Below are 19514 nucleotides of genomic sequence, written 5' to 3' on the forward strand. Positions count from 1 at the left end.
GAGTCACCATCCCTGGAAGTCTTCAAAAGCCGTTTAGATGTAGAGCTTAGGGATATGGTTTAGTGGGGACTGTTAGCGTTAGGTCAGAGGTTGGACTCGATGATCTTGAGGTCTCTTCCAACCTAGAAATTCTGTGATTCTGTGATTCTGTCATTACTTTACAACCACTTTTGGTCCCTCAGGAACCAACCGAGCACTCTGCGCATGCGCCACACCCGCGGCGCGCACGCACTGAGGCGCAGCAGCCTCCCCCCCCCTCCCCGCCCCACTGCGCAGGCGCCGCCCCCCCGCGCGTCCCCGGCCGAAGGCGGGAGGGGGCGCGCGCGCACGCGCATGCGCGGTGGCAGCGGCAGCAGCGGCGGCGGCGGCGGCGGCTCGGTGCGGGCCGCGGGGCTGCGTGCGGCGGCGGGGCGCGCGCGCGCTGCGCCTGCGCGGTGGGCGGCGGCGGGGGATTGTGGGATACTGCGGCCCGGCGGGCGGGTGAGTGAGGCGCCGCGCGGCGCGGCGGGGGCGGAGGGGGCCGGGAGCGGCCGTGACGGGGCCCGGCCGAGCGGGGGGGGCCGCTGAGGGCTTCCCGGAGCCGCCCGGAGCCGGGGGAGCCGCCCGGCCCTCGCCCGCTGACCCCCCTCTCCCCGTGTGTTCGCAGCGGCGGCGCGATGGCCTCCAGCAGCGGCACCGACGTGATCCAGGTGACCAACGTGTCCCCCAGCGCCAGCTCCGAGCAGATGCGGACGCTCTTCGGCTTCCTGGGAAAGATCGAGGAGCTGCGCCTCTTCCCCCCGGAGTGAGTCGGCCCGGCCGCCTCCCCTCCCCCCCTCCCGGCACGCCTCCCGCCGCCATGGCGCCCGGCACGGCTCGGCACGGCCCCGAGCCGCGGGTGTGGGGCCTGGGGGGGCCTTCGCGGCCTCTTTCCCGGCGGAGCCGCCCGTGCTGGGCAGGCAGCGGGGCTGCAGGAGGCTGCTGGGGGCCTGGTCCCCAGCTGGTGTTAAGGACAGCAGCGTGGTTCCCTGGTAAAAGTTGTGCACAAAGCGGGCGGCTGGGGGCTGATCCACAAACCTGATAGGTGCCGTTTTCAGGGAAAAAGGCATCGCAGAGTGAGGTTTTTATCGCTCAGCCTTCAATCGCTGCTAGCCCAAAGCTGGGGGTGCTCGTCCGTCCCGCCAGTCAGTCACAGATCACACTGAGGATCATTTTTTTGGGGCTCCATGCAGTTCCTTTGAGTTGGCCAGCGGTGACTTCATGTCGGGAATTAGGCGCGGAAGGAAGGGGGATGTGTTCATAGCTGGGTGTGGGACAGTGCCAGGCCTGAGCGCTGCTGTGTGACGACCGGGACAGCCGTACTGCAGCGGCACAGCAGCGGTGCTCAGCAGCCAACCTAGTGAACCACCTTTAAAAAAAAATGCGGTTATTTGACGTGCTGCTCGGTACTTTAATGTTTTGTCCAGGTTTCAAGAGAGGTTACTATAGGTGAGCTCTGCTTCTGAAACTTTGTACTGTTTTAGATACACATTAACTAAGGTGTCAGAAGATCGCTTCTGTGGTTTCAGAATGAAGCGTTCTGAGGGGGAAAAAAAAAAAGCTCATCCCAGCAGCTCTCTTTTTGGCACAGCTGAGGCTGGCCGTGTGTTCGTGAGGTACCTCCTCTGCACCAGTGTGCTGTGAAGTGGTGGCCCCGCGAGACCTGGCTCAGAAGCCTGTGAGGGTGTGTTGTAGGGCTGGGCTGTGAGGCGGGACAGCTGGCTCTGGAGAGCCTGAATTGAATCCTGGTGTCTGTAGTGTCTGATACTAGTTGGGTACGAGGGGATACCTGTGTTCAAGGGAAACTTCTTGGATTGTGTCCTGGTGTAAGTTTGTTTCCACCAGGCTGGGCTCCTGCACTTGCCTGCTGCCTTCTGCCTCCTTTGTTCTGGCACTGGTGGTTTTGTGGCTTCAGCTGGGCTGCTTGATTTCTACAGAAGGTCAGTGAGCTGCCTGCCTTTACTCAGGGCCCCTGAGGGCTCGCTGCTGACCAAGGGAAAAGCAGCACGATGCGAATAACTCCAGTGACCCAGATTCCAAGTATCACAAAGCAGAAGACTAAAAATCAGTGAAAACATTTGGCCTACATTTCTTAGGTTTCAACTCTGTAGATGAAAGAGGAAGGCAGTGCTTCGCCACGGAGGGATGTTGGGAAGGGTCCTGAGTATTTATGAAAAAGGCAGAGCCATAGAAGAGATGAACGCAGGAGAGGAAATGCATCATAGCTAAGTGGGTCTGGCACAGAGATGGAGAAAATATTGAAGAGCTGTGGGAGTCAGCTTTATTGTGTCTTCGCTGCAGAGTGTAGGGCTTGGTGGAAAAACAGCACGTCTGCAAATAGAGAGTGCATTTAAATTAGCCAAAGGTTGTGCTCTTGATGAAAATGAGAACGCGTGGGTTTTTGGGCTGGGGTTACATTTCTAATTTGACTATTCTAAGTTCTTTTCCCGCTGTTCCCTTTGTGCGGCTGTCCCGGCAGAGATGCCGAGGGCTCTGCCCGGCACCTCGGGACCCGCCGCGGGTCTCCGCTGGGGTGCGCAGGGATCGGTCGCGGCAGGTCCCTGCCGGGCTGCAGCGCCAGGGGGCAGTGCTCTGCTCCGCCGCCACGCGGTGCTGGCAGGGGAGGGATGCTCTGAGGGCTTCAGCTTCACTTCACCCTGGAGAGGGGTTTACTTCCCAGCAGCAGCAGGTTCTTTCATCTCTTTGAGTGCTTTCCAGTTCCTCCTCCTGGCTTCTCCCTGCCGTTGGCATTCACCCATTTTTGGGGGGTAAAGGACAAATTAAATGTGTAATTTCTCTCCCTAATCTGGATCTCTCTCTGTCCCAGATTGTACCGGGGTTCTTTCTTACACACGCTGTTCCTGGGCACCTGTTTCATTGCTCTCCTTCTCAGCTGATCTCTCTCTCCTGTCACTCTGATCCTGCTGTCCCCTGTAGAAGTTTGTTATCATCGTGGGCTTCCAGAACAGTCGCTTCCTAAACTTCTCTCCATTTCTCCTTCTCTGCCATCGTCCATCTCCATCCTAGTTTATTTAATCAGCTGTTACAGGCTTTACATGCTCCTCAGCTTCATGTTGCAGCTGTAACCCACAGCAGGCTCCGTAACTTCTCCTTGAAAAGGAGGGTGTCACCCCTGCTGCTGCTGCTTTTTCCCAACTCCATGACAGGCAGCACTGAAAAGTGGAGGGGATGGACTTTGGAGAGGGCTTGAAAAAAAAAAAATACAGATACATCCATACACACACACACATACATGTATTTTTAAAAAGCTAATTTCAGTACATCCTGTTTAGCCTAAGAAAAGTGCCTTTACATCAAAGCTTAAGTACAAAAGGATTTACTGGCAGAACTGCTACCGGAGTTACAGACCCCAGTGTGTGTTCTGGCCTTGCTCATGGGCAGGAGCAGTCCAGTCAAATCGTTATGGATGGAGAAATTTACCAAGCAAAAAGCACATTGGATGGAAAACTTAACATCTACAGTGCTAAAGCTTAATAAAATTAGGAACATACATTTTAATGATTTGATAAGCTGGATGACAGTAATTGCAAGATCTTTTCCCTCCTCTGCAATAACTGAAGTGACAGCTAGACGGAGGCGCTCCGCAGAATCCTGGCTTTGCCTGCAGTTGCCACTGGGAGTTGGGTGCTCAGTGAGAAAAGGATGACAACTTGGGCTTCAAAGTGAGGAGCATGGCTGGGTATTTTTACTCTGTTTCTTCCCACTCTGGTATGAATATGGTAATGCTGAAGAGCATCTCTTGCTTGCACAGTCGTGTCACTCCAGCCTGCTTCTAGCTTCGTTTTACATGAGCAAGGAGGTTTATGTAAGCGGCAGGAACATACCTTCAGAAATCAGATTAATGTTTAAAATGCTGGCTGCGCTGTGTGGGAACGCTGCTTCTGTTTGGAGGCTAGGAGGTGAAGGTTGGAGTGCCCCGCTGCCCTGTTGTGTTTCAGAACTGGTGCAGTGTCGAGCTGCAGTCATCGTCGTGTGTCCCAGCGTTTGTCGTCCTGGTGTCTGGGAGTTCCTGGTGTGTTGTGTCTCTGTTGGGTTGGAAGGGCCTTCCTTGGCCTCTGCTGTCAGTGTTCTGTTCACAGCCGCAGGTTGGATAGTTCTGGTTTTAATACTTATATAAGATAAAAGGCACTGGCTCCAATCTAGTTTTTAACGCCAGATGAGATGTAAAGCACATATTTAAGGGTAACCTGATACTCGTTTAAGACAGCTGTAGAGTTTACGTAACTTGCATGTTGGGCTGAGCCTGTGCCTGGTGGTGAAGGTTAGGTAGCATTTTGGCATTTACACTGACAAGAACTTGTAGATGTTGTTCTTGTTTGGTATCAAAGTCATTCTCCTTTCTCCTAAATTCTGACAGGTTCCCTCTCAGCTGATTAAAGACTTGATCAGTTTGCTTCAACTTAGATGAAATGCTTTGGCAGTGGGATGCACTTCAAAAAACTACTGCTGTACCTGGGTACCTGCTTGGTAAAGGCAGGTGATTGTCATGAGGAGTTGCTCAGCTTTGCTCAGACCTAGCTCTTCGGAATAATTTGTGTCTGATACTTCAGGGCAGAGCTGAAGGGTGGCCGTATCTGGCCCTGGTTAGAAGCTGGGCTTTGAGGGACTTGCTACTGCTTGCTGCGTCTGCTCTGGGTCTTCTGCAGGCAGCTCTTAGCTCATCTGCGGCACAGTTGTCTGTGTAACATTTTCTTTTGCTTTCTTGTGGTTGATACCTCTGGCTAAAGGAAAATCTGCACGGTTTCCTGGCTATATGGTCACTCAAAACTTGTGTGGTCTCTTGGATTTTCCACGCCCGAGGATTTTTCCACAGCTCTGCTGACGGGCACCTGTGTGAGCTGTGGAGTAGGCAGGGACCCGTCTTACAAACGACTTTATGCTTACTGGTGGGTTGTTCAGAAAGTTTTCACCTGCTAGTGAGATTTCAGCTGTAGTTTTGCCTACATGAATTTCCTGCATTTTTGGTTTAGTGCTGTTACTGCTGAGTAGTAGGCATATATTTAGCAGTGCACAGCCCTTCAAAATGAGCCTGGCAGATCTGTGCGTGAGTGTTTGGCTAAGGGAAGTATAACGGAGGTTGGGTTAGAAGCTTTCCTGGAATTGTGTTAATAGGGAAAATCATAATGGTGTTTTGCATCGTTACCCTCTTCACAGTGTACTGCAAAAACCTAACGTGGGGGCTAACGCAGAGAGTATAAAACTGCTGTTCTTGTCAACTTCTGTCGTATATGAAGTAAGATTATCTTATTTCTCTTGAGTACTTCATAGCCTTCCTTTCCCACAGATAGGTCACAAAAACTAATTTGCATGTAGGTGACTGGGCAGAGATGCATCCTGCGTACTAGAATTCATTTCCAATTACAGGTGAGGCAATGAAACTGTTCCTGTGATTTTATGGGAAGTAGCTTCATCCAGCTGTATTTTTTTTTACACAGTCCGTATGACTTTCTAGCTTGATGGAAGGGGAGAGACCGTGTTAGTTACAAGCCTCGTAATGGCAGACAAGTTTCCATTTAACTAATTTCTTTTTCCTTCTTTTTCAGTGATTCTCCTTTGCCTGTTTCATCGCGTGTCTGTTTTGTAAAGTTCCATGATCCTGACTCGGCAGTTGTGGCCCAGCATCTGACAAACACTGTATTCGTTGACAGAGCGTTGATAGTCGTACCCTATGCAGAAGGTTTGTGAATTGTTTAATGGCCTATGAAGCCAACATACGATGGCATTTCATTTCAGTATAGTTCACAAAAATGAGGATTAGTTAAATGTCGAACATACGAGAGATTAACTTTTTGAAACCCTTGGTATATTGCAATTTGCCCATGGATTAAATACTTTTTTGTTGTTTAGTGACACTGAATGAAACTGGGGAGTTTAACTCTTACTGGGTTTGTGTGCCTTCAGTTTAGAATACGAACAGTTTAGGCAGAATTACTTGCAAATTATGCCCTTTATCAATTTCAGTGAGATGTTTTCCTAAATGAACTTATGCAAACAGGTCAACGTTTTAAGGAAATTTTGCCATAAGTGTTTGCTTCTATCACCTATGATAAATCTCTTTATGGGAACGGTTCCTCCCTCCCTGAGAGGACATGGGAGAGTAGATTAACGTTTTGGGAGATGCTGCCACTGCATTTAGTTGGGAGCTTCCCTGGAAAGCCATTCACTCTTGTGAACTCCAATATACCAAGGGTTTGAATAATTAAGGTTTAATTGGGAAGTGAGATCTTCCAAGAGGTGCCAAATGGGCACTGGTGCTAGTTTTTATTCCAAGTTTTCTTGTTCAGCCTTGCTATATTTGATAGAATTTCACTAAATAATAAACTCTTCTCTCTGTTATTTGTGTGTGTGATTTTTGTAGTGGAGAAGGCAAATGCAAAGCCCTTCCAGATGACTGAAAAACAGTGGGTCCTCTGCAGCTACAGGGGATTCTAGACATTAACTAAAGGCCAGCAAGCACTCAAGTCCCCAAGTGTTTTCCTGGTGTAACCACTTGTTAACTACATTTTCTCTTCTTCTTTTTATTTTTACATTTTAGGGTGTTACAGTAATTTGAAAGGCAATGAGCAGGGTTTTTGGAACTTAAAAGCAAAGTGCTGAGAAGACACCTCTTCTTGCAGAAGTCTTATTAAACTCTTCTAGACTTGCTTTAGAAGTAATTGATTTCCATTGTACTGTTTCTTGATTTACTTCTGAAATAATGGATTTTCCCAAATTGCTTGAATTAAATACAACCTCTGCAGATTAAGTCATGCTACAATAATAAATTTGGTACACGGCCTGGGTTCAGACCTTTTGCCAAGACATAATGCTATAGAATGTCTCTTGAGGCCTGGGGAGCTGTCTTATCTTTGTATTCCTGCAATTTAAAAGATACGAAAACTTAATTTATGGGCTGTAGGAATCTGCAGCATGACCTTTGACTGAGACTTGCTGCTTTTTGCTAGTACAGAACCCGTTCTGAAATTGCTGTTGAGTTATTGCCTCTGCTTTCGCTAGTTCAGGTATAACAGCAGTTGAAAGACATCTCATTCTCCTCTTTATATTAAAGCATGAGAAAGTAGCGGTCCACCTGAGCTTATACTGAAATACTCTCCAAGGCCTGAGGTGAAAAATGTTAGTGTTTAACTTTCCCAGTAAGGATAAAAACAACTTTCTCTTTGTCCGTCTGACTTGTCCATTGTGCTTGATGGTGGATAAATCTGGCACATAGAGAAATCTGCCCAGTAGTTTTGGTTTGGACTGGGTAAAGAAAATAAAATACCCGTTTATTGTATTTTAATGGGCCCGTTTAAGTCACGGGGTTCCTTATGGGCTGTTTCTTGTGGTGGTAAATCAGAACGATAATGGGTTTGGCATACTGTTGTGGCATATCGCAAGAGATGTGTTCAGCCAATAAAGTTATGCCCCCTGGTTTTGTAATCACATGCTTTTGTCCCTGTATTGGTGTATAGTTTTCCCTCCAAATACATACTGCCAGGCTCCCAAGTCAACAACTTATTGAAGCACGATACGGCAAAATTCTTAAAGCCACAGTGGAATTGCTCACGTGCTTAAAGTCAGGCATATGCTTAACTGGTGTGCTGAACTGGGCCCTTTTCGCTTTTGTTTTCTACTGTGATAATTCTGTATTAATATTGCCTGTCACTAAAGTGAATGTTTATTATCTGTTTAGTGCAGTACTTATCCCCTATATCACAAGTGCACTCCAATTGTAGCATACACAGACATTTTGGTGTTGGCTGTTGCTTTGTGTTATAGAACTATACACAAAGTCTACGGTAAGGTTTAGTATTAATTGTAATTTTCACTGTGCTATTCCTAGATTTGGAAGGAACTCTAAGATTAAAGGTGGCTGGGGGGGGTATTTAGGTTCTTTGGTTAATGTTTGTTTCTTTTGTCTGTTTCTTTTTCTTTCATTTCTACACATTCATACAGTATTTCATGGTTCTAACAAAGCAGCAGTAAAAAAAACTCTTGAAGCATGAAAATTAACTGGTGAGGGGCCTCATTGCTTTTTTTTTTAAATTGTAGTTTATTTATTTCTAAATACTTTTTTAAAAAACAATTAGAGGATCAGATGCATGATTTTTTTTAATGAATGCAGATCTTCTATGAGGTGTCTCAAAATAAGTCTGAGGATTTGTATTTAGATGCCAGAAATGTTGTAGTTGCACTAATTTGAAATGTTTAGATATAATTTATAAATATCCTCTGAGACATAATTTTGCATGCAAAATTACCCCATAATCTTTCTGTAGGTATGTTAATATATTTATGCATTAATGCCCTTTATCTAAATGACCTTTTTCCCCCCCTCTCCCTCCATAACTTTTGGTATCTAAATTGATGACAGCTCAATGACACAAGCAAGATAACAGTGCTGTGTATTATACATTTGTTTATATTATCGGCACTCTCAGTATAGGTGGAAGGAACCATTACCTTTATTTAACAGTGGTTTTTCTTTTTTGTTGTTGTGTTTTACAGTTCTTTTCCCTGGTTCAGCCTGAACTATATACCAGGCCCTGCTGAAAATACCACCCAACAGTTTTCTTCTGCAGCTTATCCAGTTTCTCTTAAGTGCCCTGTACATATTGTATGTTTTATGATGAGATGCAGTTTCTTAATATGTATTACAGAAACACTACTGGTATTTGCAAATATATAGTAAAATTGTTTTATTGAACTCTCATTTTGGGGGCTTGGGCACATTAACAAATTAATCCATCTGTATAGGGCTTTTGCTGTTGGATAGAATAAAAAATACCTACATAAGTACTTGTTTCACAGTAGGACCCTTAAAACGATATGTGCAGAGCAGGCAGTAAAATAAGACACTTGTCTTAGTTGGCTGCAAGATTTGGGGCCGGAAGTTTCTTCTGAAATGGCAGTATGTAGCAGCATTCTTGGTACAATAAGCATGGCACATATTGGAACATAAGCATTTTACTGCACAGGTAAGGAATGTGCCACCATATACTGTACGTATGCACCTGCCCACCCACAGACACACACACACAGCGTGTATTTGAAGATCTGCAGACTTTCATTTTTATTTGACAAGTCAGCAAAAGCCCTACGCTTGATTCAACAAAATATATTTCCATACCTTCTCTTAAGTTTTACAAAATTTATATGGTAGGTGTAAAAGAAAACATAGTGAACTGTACCATATTATTAACCCCTAAATCAAACTTTTTTTGTCTTGTGTATCTTGATTTTTCTGTGTGCTTTATAGTGAAGCAGCCGACACGAGTCGTTGTTCATAAAACAGCTTTTGAAAGTTGAGAGCACACCCCTGGAGAACCGACTGTGCTTGCTTACGTTTGGTTCATGACTTAAAAATCGAGTACAGGTGATGAAATCTTGGCAGTGTTAACAAAAAAGTAGTGTGTATTGTGCTATTTTTTTGCTCTAGATACTTAACCATTTGTAGAGAAAAAGGAACAGTCAAATTTTCACACATTGAAGTTTCGTTCTGACAAAAAATTTAATGATAAATATTAATAGACATCAAGCTTTGTATTTTAGCCAACATAAGTACTTTCAACAAACTCAGGTGGTGTATCAGGGAGACATTTTCTGGGTGTATTTGTGTATTTTCTGCTATTGAAACAGAATGCGTTCTAATGCCAGGCTATTTCTCTGCAGGAGTTATTCCTGATGAGACTAAGGCTTTGTCTCTCTTGGCACCAGCTAATGCTGTGGCAGGTCTGCTGCCTGGGGGTGGACTCCTGCCTACTCCCAACCCACTTTCTCAGGTAGGCTTTCCAATTAAGACTGACACGAAGGGAAACTATTAAGAGTATCGTTAGATGCTGATTTAATTATTTTGTTGTTGTTGTGTTTCTTTGATGGGGTGGGGGGCAAATACACTGTGCTAATGCCGATTCATCGAATGTCCTAGCTTGTGTACCTTGATGGATGGTGGTGTTACAACTTTCTGATACAATTTGTGGCAAAGCAGTAATCAGGTGCTAGGTGGAATTCTTCTGTTTCCGTAATATGACACTTCTGGTGTTTCATGGCCTCTGTGTTTGTATCTATTTGTTATCCCTCTTTCCTCCATCGTATGCTTATTGACAAATTGGGCAAGGAGGAGAGATCTTATAGATGGAAGTTTAAATTTGTGAAGTTTGAGAGAGTGATGTGCTGTGTGGAGAGAACTTCCATTAATACTCCAGCTTAAAGGGGGGAAAAATTGCAGTATGTATTTTCTCTATCTAACTACACAAAAATTCACATGGAAGTTGAGCAGTAAGAGTAGTACAGTATGGAAGAATTCTGTCAAAGAACATAGCTTACTACGAAAAAGAGAATCAAAGTGCAAGAGTAAAATTAATAGGAGTTAGGCTTCATTAATTCTGCACTTTTCAGATTAAATCTTCAGCTCGTGCTTAGGACTTTGTATAGCTTCTGTTACTTCCAATTGCATTGAAGATGTACTTGCCGCTGTTCAGAAACTCCTTTTAACCTTATGTAGAGGGAAAAGTCTGAAGTATAATTTTGAAACCTGAAGGTTATGGAAGAAGCTTGTTGCAGGCAGCCCAACAATAATTTCTCTGGCAGCTTTGTTGAATTGGTTGACAAATGACACTCAAAAGTGCCAGAGAAGACCAAAAGGAAGAAGTGAGAAGTAATGGGAGGGAGAGCAAGACCTCACAGCAACTGTGAACCATTCGATTAGTCTAAGATCGTGAGTTTCTGAGCAGATCGGTTCCAGTCTGTGTTTTGGTCATCTTGCTTTAAATGGCCGAAAAATGATGTTCTTTTATGAGGCTTCTAGATCCATGTCTTAAGGAATTCAGACCTGTTCTCCCAGAAGCTTTTTAAACTCTTTGCCATTTTAAACCAAACTATAGAAAAATAAAGAAATATATAATTGTCTTTTAACATAAAATATGTTAATTTCAAATCCTGAACTGACTTAAATAGGAGGTAATTGGTTCAGAAACTTTTAATGAATTTTCATGGTAACTCTTGACAGAATTTCATTTTAAACTATTTCTTGGATGTATTGGAAGGTTTTACTTTTTTTTCCCCCCTACCTGCTGGGATGCAGTGGAAACACTCGTTTTAGAGTATTTATAGAAAGTATTCTTACTGACCTTGCTATAAAGTTTTCTCTGGCTAGCTTCAAATCTCCATGCATGTAATGCTTGTAAACCTTGAATTATCAGCCTTTTATCGATTTTTAATATGGTTTTGACCAATTGCTCTCTTTGTTACAGATTGGTGCTGTTCCTTTAGCTGCTTTAGGAGCTCCTGCTCTTGATCCTGCCCTAGCTGCTCTTGGGCTTCCTGGAGCAAACTTAAACTCTCAGGTATGTCACACATTCTAAAATTGGTTTTATCGTCCCTAGTACGTCAATAGATGCGCTAAGATTCATGGTGCTTTTAGTGTTCACCAGTGTATTAAATACCAACGTGAAGATCAGGAAGCACTGTACTTGGGTTTGAACAAGGGTGACATTGCTGGTAAGGTGCTGGTTGGACCAGATGGTCTTGGAGGTCTTTTCCAACCTTTATGATTCTGTCATTCTAAAACATCACCAAAGGCTTATATAAGAACCAAATATTGTACAGAGCATGTTCTGTGGATAAACATTGCATTAAATTATTAATGCTTCCTTAAGAAATCCTTCATTTAGCATTCTGTTTCTGCATGCCACACAAAACCAAATTATAGTGACAATGAAATAAAAGAAGCAAAATAAGCATTCGAATTGCAAATTAGAAAAATACACATTTGGAATGATGAATCACTCTTTCTTTTTTTCTTTAGGCCTGTAGATTGTAAAGCTGTTTGGATTCAGCAAATGGCTGCCTCCATATAAAATAATTTATTGTGAACAAAACATTTTGCTTTGTTAATGTACCATTGGTTCGTGATGTTACCAGTAGTGATAATACCTGGATTTTCCTAAGAGCTATAAAATACATTTTGTAATTAAATTTTTAGAGTAAAGGACCTTTTGCATATTTATAAGTTGACATTGAAGACTTCCCATGGGCATGTGACTTAGTTCCCTAATGAGTTTGCTATTCTCTTGGAGTGACAGAGAAATAACTTGCAAATACCAGAACTATGTAGCAGTTTGCATTTTGAAGTGCTTTGATACCACCCAGGAAAGGCTGTTTGGCTCCTTTGGGGGAAAAAGAAGTACTTAAGCATCCATGAAATGTAGTGGTCAGACCTTCATCCCCACCCTTGCCCCCATCCACAAGTTTTAAAATAGAGTGGTATATCTTTCTGTTGGTAACTTATTGGGGGGTTGTTTTTTGTCCTCGTCCCCCTCTATTTTTCTTTTCCATCTGTAGAGATTTTTGTATAGATACTGCTGGGATTTTTGTATAGTCACTGCTGAGGGTGGTGATAATCTTAAGCACATGCATCTTCCGACATGCTTTTAACTTCTTTTTTTATTCCCCACAGTCTCTTGCGGCAGATCAGCTACTAAAACTTATGAGCACAGTGGATCCAAAGTAAGCTTCAGTATTTACAGACGTTTGTACAATACACTTAATCTTGGCAATTACATCTGTGATTCAACATCCAGTCTTTCGGAGAAACCTAGTATCTTGGAAATCTGTTGTGGGTTCTATTTTATGTAGTAAGGGGAAGAGGGGTAGGAAACTAAGATTATTCCACCTTGTATCTATGGAATAACACCAATCCATCCCTGGAATTTCATTGTGTTAAAGACAGAAATTTAGTTTCTCGCATGACGTTTTTGCCAGAGAGGCAAAACAAGCTATGGCCAAGAATATTCTAAAGCGAGCAACAGTTGTAAAAGACTAGAATAAGAATACATATGTTATGTTACAGCTGTCAGAAGGTAATAAAAGATAGCAGATCTACTTACTTTATAGAAGGAGCAAATAACAATAAACACATGTATTTGCTAGTTTTTATTTAACTTTATAGAAAAGCAACAATTTTGTCCAAAACGTTATAACATGTGAAGAGCAAGTAGGGAAGCACTGTTCTTGTATTAAGTCAAAGCCATCTGATCTATACTGGTGGATAAAGCTGGATGTGTTCTCCCTTCATTTTTAATTTTATTCCAGTATATTATTCTCTTTTAAATTGACGTTTCTGTAAGTAGAGAATGTACAACTAATTGAACAAACTAGTTATCAAGGGTAATATATTAAATAATATCAGCCACAGGTATGTTGTGTATGCCTGATTGTCTTTAAAACTACCATATAGAGCAGAACTTATGAAATTTAATTTTCATCACTGTTTGTGGGGTTCTCAGTATGGCTTATAGAGTGGAAACTGACTTTCTAGTGTGTAATGTATTGTTTCCTGTGGAGCTGCTCTTTCAGGTGATGAAAATTGAAATTGCATTATACAAAAATGTACTGAAAAGCGTCGTTAGAAACTTGCCTGTGCAGGACAATGTGAACTCCCCTACTATTTAGAGCTTACTAGAATTCTAAAGCCACGTGTGCTAGTATTTTATGCAACTGTTATCACTACAGGCTTCATTCTGGACTTTTTCATCATAAACTTACTTCTCTGTTATCTGAGTGATGACAAAATGCAGACAGGTTCTGGTTCACTTGGATCAGTCATTTTGGATAGGCTATAAACTGACAATGGAGGATTGTGGTTTTTGGATTCTGACGTACTGAATAGATAAAATTCTGTTTTTCTGTTCCAGGTTGAACCATGTAGCTGCAGGTCTTGTTTCGCCAAGTCTGAAATCAGATACCTCCAGTAAAGAAATAGAAGAAGCAATGAAAAGAGTACGAGAAGCACAGTCATTAATTTCTGCTGCTATAGAGCCAGGTAATTTTAAATCATGGAATTTTCAATTCAAGGTGTTTTTCCCACATAGTGTATGGCAAAAAGTAATGGTCAGCACAATATTGGCTTAATGCTTTCATGATCTATGGTGACCGAATGGTTAGTTCACAAGTGTTTAATTGTGCTACAGTGTTAATGCTGCAAGTGTCCAGCAGAATGATGCAGGGAATCATCTGTTTGTTTTCCAAAATTGACTTTGATTTGGAGATAGCAAAATGCTTGAGCTTCTCCTGTTTGAAGCTCATATTGCCATCTCTGAGACTTCACTGGAAACAGCAAGAGACTTAACTTTGACATCCTTGATAAGTTTGTTCATGGCGATGTTTTCCTTTAATTCCTGAGCTGTAGAAGTTAGTAAATATTTTTCTATTTTGTAGTTTTCTAGTTTTAGATTACTAAAATAACGTTAGCATCTCTTTAACTATAGTTTTCCTTTCCAACTCCAGATAAAAAAGATGAAAAACGAAGGCATTCAAGGTCAAGATCACGCTCGAGGAGGAGGAGGACACCTTCTTCATCTAGACACAGGTAGTTACTGCATTTACGTAAAAACACAAACAAAAAAACAGAGCAATTTCTTCAGAATTACTGCTTCAAAGTGATACTGGACTCATGGAGGCTGACTTAAAAAAAAAAAAAGATTGCAAATGTTCTAAAGAAACTACGACCATGGTTTGGCTTGAATATAGTGTGAGATGAAGGCCTATTCCTGTCTTTATAGGAAAGTTGAGAGGGTAATGCTAGCAAAAATATCTCAAAAATACCTTAAGCCACTGCAGCAAGAACTTCAGGAACAGTAAGAATGGGACATCTTCTGACAAGGCTTCCTTTTCTAGGAGTGTTTGGACTCTGTTTTTAAATAATTTATAGTTTCTTGTTTCAGATAGGGAACGGCATAAAGCCTTGATTTTTACATAGGTCTTACTGCTATCAACACTTAAGCTACCATAGGCAGTCCATTTTGCACTAGTTCCTTAAACCTCTTTTCTTTCTTCAATCTCTTCCCAGTGTGCCTATGTAATTATAATTTGTCTTAGAAGGAAGTACTGAGAAATTTCTGTGAGCACGATTATTGATGTACATTGAACACTTATCTGTTGAGCTGCTTGTTTCTAGTATGTGCAGCAATTCAGCGTGGTGGAAGTTACCCAAGTCAAAAATCAAAACCTAGGTCTGTGTGGGTATCCTGACTAAAGATCTTAACAGTGACCTACCTAAACAAATGCATTGTTGGCTTGTCACCTCCAATTAAGCAGTCCATGCTAGCTGTCTGTGCAGAGCCATTTTAACTATGACCCTCTCATTTGTACTTCTTTGCTATTTGCATATTCTGTAATTGGCCCTTATTTGGTTTTAGCATTTTAAAATTCTTCTTCACATTTCAATGTGACTTGCCAGTTTTTCCTCTACTATAGGGCTGTTATTTTTTCACAATGAGCGTAGTAAGAGAGCTGACTGAAGCATCATTTCTTCTTTCATGTCTAGCATTTGTGCACTCCCTTTTTTCTGTTTCCTCAGTGGGCTGAATGTGACGCCTTTGCTTGGTTTTCTGTACTCTTTATTCTGTTTTCTGTATCATTGCACTGCAATACTGTCAGTATTGAGATGATGAATTCTGAATAGTATATCAGCATTTCGTGTGTTTAACTCACCTGTCCAATGTATTATTGGTAGACGGTCAAGAAGCAGATCAAGGAGAAGGTCCCATTCAAAATCGAGAAGCCGGAGGCGATCTAAAAGTCCAAGGCGAAGAAGGTCTCATTCCAGAGAGAGAAGCAGAAGATCTAGGAGCACATCCAAAACCAGGTAATCCTTCACTAAACTTACTGTATTTTCCAGAAATGAATTTAAATTCTGGTGTTTAATTAAAAAAAAAAAAAAAATCCAGGGAAAAATGAACAAATAGCTCTTTAATAGCAATCTCTTGTTGCATCTTTTTAGTTTGTCCTACACATGTGCAGTTAGTCATAAAAAGAGGTAACGTGCTTTTCCTAGGAGTCAACAGTTGCAGCATGCATTAGCTGAATCATGCATTAGCTATCGTTAGAAAACAGGAAATGCAGGTATCTAGACTTGAAGAGTTTGTGCTGTTCGTGCACAGTAGTTATAAAAGAGCTCTTCTTTTATTTCTCCATAAAAGTCATCTCTCTTCTTTTCCATTAACATAATATAACTGGCCCCAGAAATAAAAGAAATAATTATGCTATCCAATGTAACTGTCATGTCTTCATTCACTTTCTGATACAGCAGTAGTAGCGAATACATGAATAGTCTGAAAATGACTTAAAATGTGTATTTTACTAAAAGGGATAAAAAGAAAGAAGAGAAAGAGAAGAAGCGTTCTAAAACTCCTCCCAAGAGCTACAGCACAACTAGACGATCTAGAAGCACAAGCAGGTATGGTAACTTGAAAAATTTCTGTAGTCTCTGTTTCCAGTATGCTTTATCCACTTCATAGAAGGAACATTCTTGTATTTAATAGGATGGTGATTGATGCGGATATATTGGTTGTATGCGCATGTGCTTGTACAAGTGCATATGTACTCTCTACACCTATGTCTCTAAGACTGTTTTTTTTCCTGTAATTTTCTGGAGGTATCATTTGGGCTTAGAATAGTTTCTCTTTGACCCCAAAGCACAGTACTCCTTGCTCTGTATCACTTTTAAACTATTTCCTGGCTTCTGGAATATATCCTGGCATGATGTATAGTTGTGTTCTTTTTGAAAGTGGCTTTGAAAATCTACTTAATGTAGTAACAAGAACAAATTGTTTTGTGTCTGTTATGGATAAAATAAGAGTCGGCATCCCTAAAAGAGTTGAAACTGTTCATTTATTCATTAAGGTGGTGGTAGAATAGAAAACAGTTTACTCTGCTGATCAGCAACTGCAGGGGTTCTGCAGTACTGCTAATAGTAAATATCAATTTCTGTTTATAATACATATTTATTACATTTTGACCAGTACTAATTATGGAGCCATGGATGCATTTGTAGCTTAAAAAAATAAAAAATAAAAAAAATAAAAAAGGAAAAAAAAAAAGAAAGGCTTTAATCTCTGTTCCTTACAGAGAAAGACGACGTAGAAGAAGCAGGAGTGGAACACGGTCACCTAAAAAACCCAGGTCTCCTAAAAGGAAAATGTCCCGATCCCCATCTCCAAGAAGGTCAGTATCAATTGGCTAAAAAAAGCTGGTGGAAAATTCTGAACCTGAACTTATAGTAGAGATCACAGTGGGGTCAGCTCGCAGGTGGTTGGTTTGGCATGTTTCTTCTACCTAGGCCATGGGTTGACTTCTTAAGAGAGAGTGGATTTCTGCTGCCTGCTACCTTTTATCATAATTTAATTGGCTTCAAGCATAGAGCTTGTTAGTACCAAGAGTTCCAAAATGAGGTATTCTAGGGATGAGGAGTAAGAGACATCCCGAGTTCCTGGCCTATTTGGCTCTATACAGTACTGGTCAATTGAATTCTGTGTGGCCTAGCCATATTATGATCATTTTCCCCTAAATGTGGAAGTTGCGGTTCTCCTTAAACCACTATAATGTTATTCTTAACAAAAACATTTATTAGGCTTCACTTTGCAGTGTTTGTTTTTGATCTGGAGCCAAGAAATCAGGATGTTTGGTTATTTTCTGAAAGCAAATGGCGCATCTTAGTTGCACGTGACTCTTTCTCCATTTAGATTTTTAAAAAACAGTGGGTAACAGTGCGGATGTAATTTGTGTTCTGTTTATGGAATGGTGTGACTCCGATTTTCATTCTTCTTAAACATTATAGGCATAAAAAGGAAAAAAAGAAGGATAAAGACAAAGAGAGAAGTAGAGATGAGAGGGAACGGTCAACCAGCAAGAAAAAAAAAAGCAAAGACAAAGAGAAGGATCGAGAACGAAAATCCGAAAGTGATAAAGATGTGAAAGTATGTTTTAAAAACCTGTTTATTCACCACCTTTACTGTAGCATTAACCTTAAACCCTCAGGGGCTTTGAAAGCAAATTGTAATTTTTATTTTTTTATCTCGGCGAAGCAGGTCACAAGGGATTATGATGAAGAAGAACAAGGATATGACAGCGAGAAGGAGAAAAAGGAAGAAAAGAAAATGGCAGATTCTTCTTCTCCTAAAGTGAAGGAGTCTGCAGCAGATAAAGGAAGCGGAGATTCATCAAGGGAGTCCAAAGTAAATGGGGATGATCATCACGAAGAAGACATGGATATGAGTGACTGAATTTTGCCTTTGCAGTCAACACAGCTGCAGACGTGCATCAGTGTCATTCCTGTGTGATTCTTTTATGCTGTACTTGTTAATCCTAAATCTAGATGTATACAGCTCTAAGCTATATATGGTTTGTAAAGCTCCTGATACTAACTCCCATCAAAAGCTTTATAGAAAGGTAACCATTCTTGTTCCGGACGAAAGGGATTGCGTATCCAAGCAATCCTTACTAACTCAGTGATGCTTCAAGCAAAAGCAAAAAGCTGCATGCATCTACAGCAGGCATGGACTGTTTGTTGTATGACCTCCTTTAGTAAATCAGCTCACTTATGATAGTGTTTCTAGAATTTGATTCATTGCAGTAATAGAGCAGTATAGGGAATGCACTGACTGCATGTTGATTGTGGCAGAAACATCCTAAATGTTCTAAAATCTTACAACATATGGTGGATCTACTTAAGGGTCTTAAGTGTGACTACACAGAAAATGACAGTACATCTGAAAATAACCATTCTGATATAGGTAGGGTTTTTTTGTTTTGTTTTTAAGCCATACAGCTGGGCTTTTTTGTTCGTTTTGTTTTGTTTTGTTTCTTTTTCCGGTGGATTTTGTTTGGCTTTGACAAAGTTAAAATGCACTGACCTTTTCGAGGACTTATTTTAATCTGTCAGTTCAAATCCGTCCCAGGCAGCAAAAAGTGACAAGTTGTAATGGTTCTTAGCTTCTCATCTTGGGCCTTGGGAGTCAAAGTCTCTGCTTGAACTGTACCCGGTGATTAAAGGTTGATTTGTGCAGTCTTCATAATCCAGGTTGTTTTATTTGTTAATGAGCTAGACATATTGCAAAAAGGGTAGTGCATTTTAAAATTGATCTTTGTATGCTTTTAAAAGCAAGTCTACTTGATAATGTACTTTCTACTTGATCTCAAGTTGTATAAACTAATAAATTTGTGTTACTGTCACTGCAGTAGTAATCTTATGCACACAGTGATTCCATGTTATATGCAAAGTAGGTAGGCAAGCTGTTTTCTTAGTTACAGAAGTTCAAGAGCTTTTACTTTTGTGCAGGTAAAAAGACAAAAGTAGGCTACAGTCTGTGCCATGTTGATGTACAGTTTCTGAAATTGTTTTACAAACCTTTGATAATAAAACCCGTAAACTTATATTCCTGTTCCTATAAAACTTTACTGGTATTTATTTACACCACTGAATGTGTGAATCTTTACCTCATTCCTTTTTAGAGAATGCATTTTTCTTCATCTATGTATTTCAAAAAGACTATAACAACTCCATCTTTTTAAAAACGAAGTACAGTGACAAAACTGTTAAGCCTGCCATTTTAGCTTGAGTTAAATATGTTGTATACTAAAGAGAGTTCTTTTACTTCGTTTGGGAATAAAGGGAACAGGCTGAAATGGTAATCTAGAGGTGTTAAGGGGCAAAAACT

The 19514-nt window shown here is 41.4% G+C and overlaps 1 protein-coding gene across 5 annotated transcripts; it reads left to right on the forward strand.

Moving 5' to 3' along the window:
- Positions 1–348: 348 nt before the first annotated feature.
- Positions 349–19230, forward strand: SRSF11 (serine and arginine rich splicing factor 11). Of its 5 annotated transcripts, none has more exons than XM_084527481.1 (13): positions 349–480; positions 647–784; positions 5583–5716; positions 9691–9800; positions 11271–11363; positions 12476–12525; positions 13713–13840; positions 14305–14386; positions 15533–15664; positions 16166–16255; positions 16927–17022; positions 17636–17774; positions 17886–19230. In XM_084527481.1, exons 2-13 carry the CDS (start codon positions 657–659, stop codon positions 18078–18080), a joined length of 1377 nt encoding a protein of 458 aa, XP_084383607.1. In that variant the 5' UTR covers positions 349–480; positions 647–656; the 3' UTR covers positions 18081–19230. The 5 variants fall into 5 exon arrangements, with proteins under 5 accessions (XP_084383607.1, XP_084383608.1, XP_084383606.1 ...); XM_084527482.1 differs by having other exon boundaries at positions 350–480; positions 17883–19230; XM_084527480.1 differs by lacking the exon at positions 349–480 and having other exon boundaries at positions 567–784; positions 17883–19230.
- Positions 19231–19514: the final 284 nt, after the last annotated feature.

This window comes from Aythya ferina (assembly GCF_964211825.1).
Source record: "Aythya ferina genome assembly, chromosome: 8".
NCBI lineage: Eukaryota > Metazoa > Chordata > Aves > Anseriformes > Anatidae > Aythya > Aythya ferina.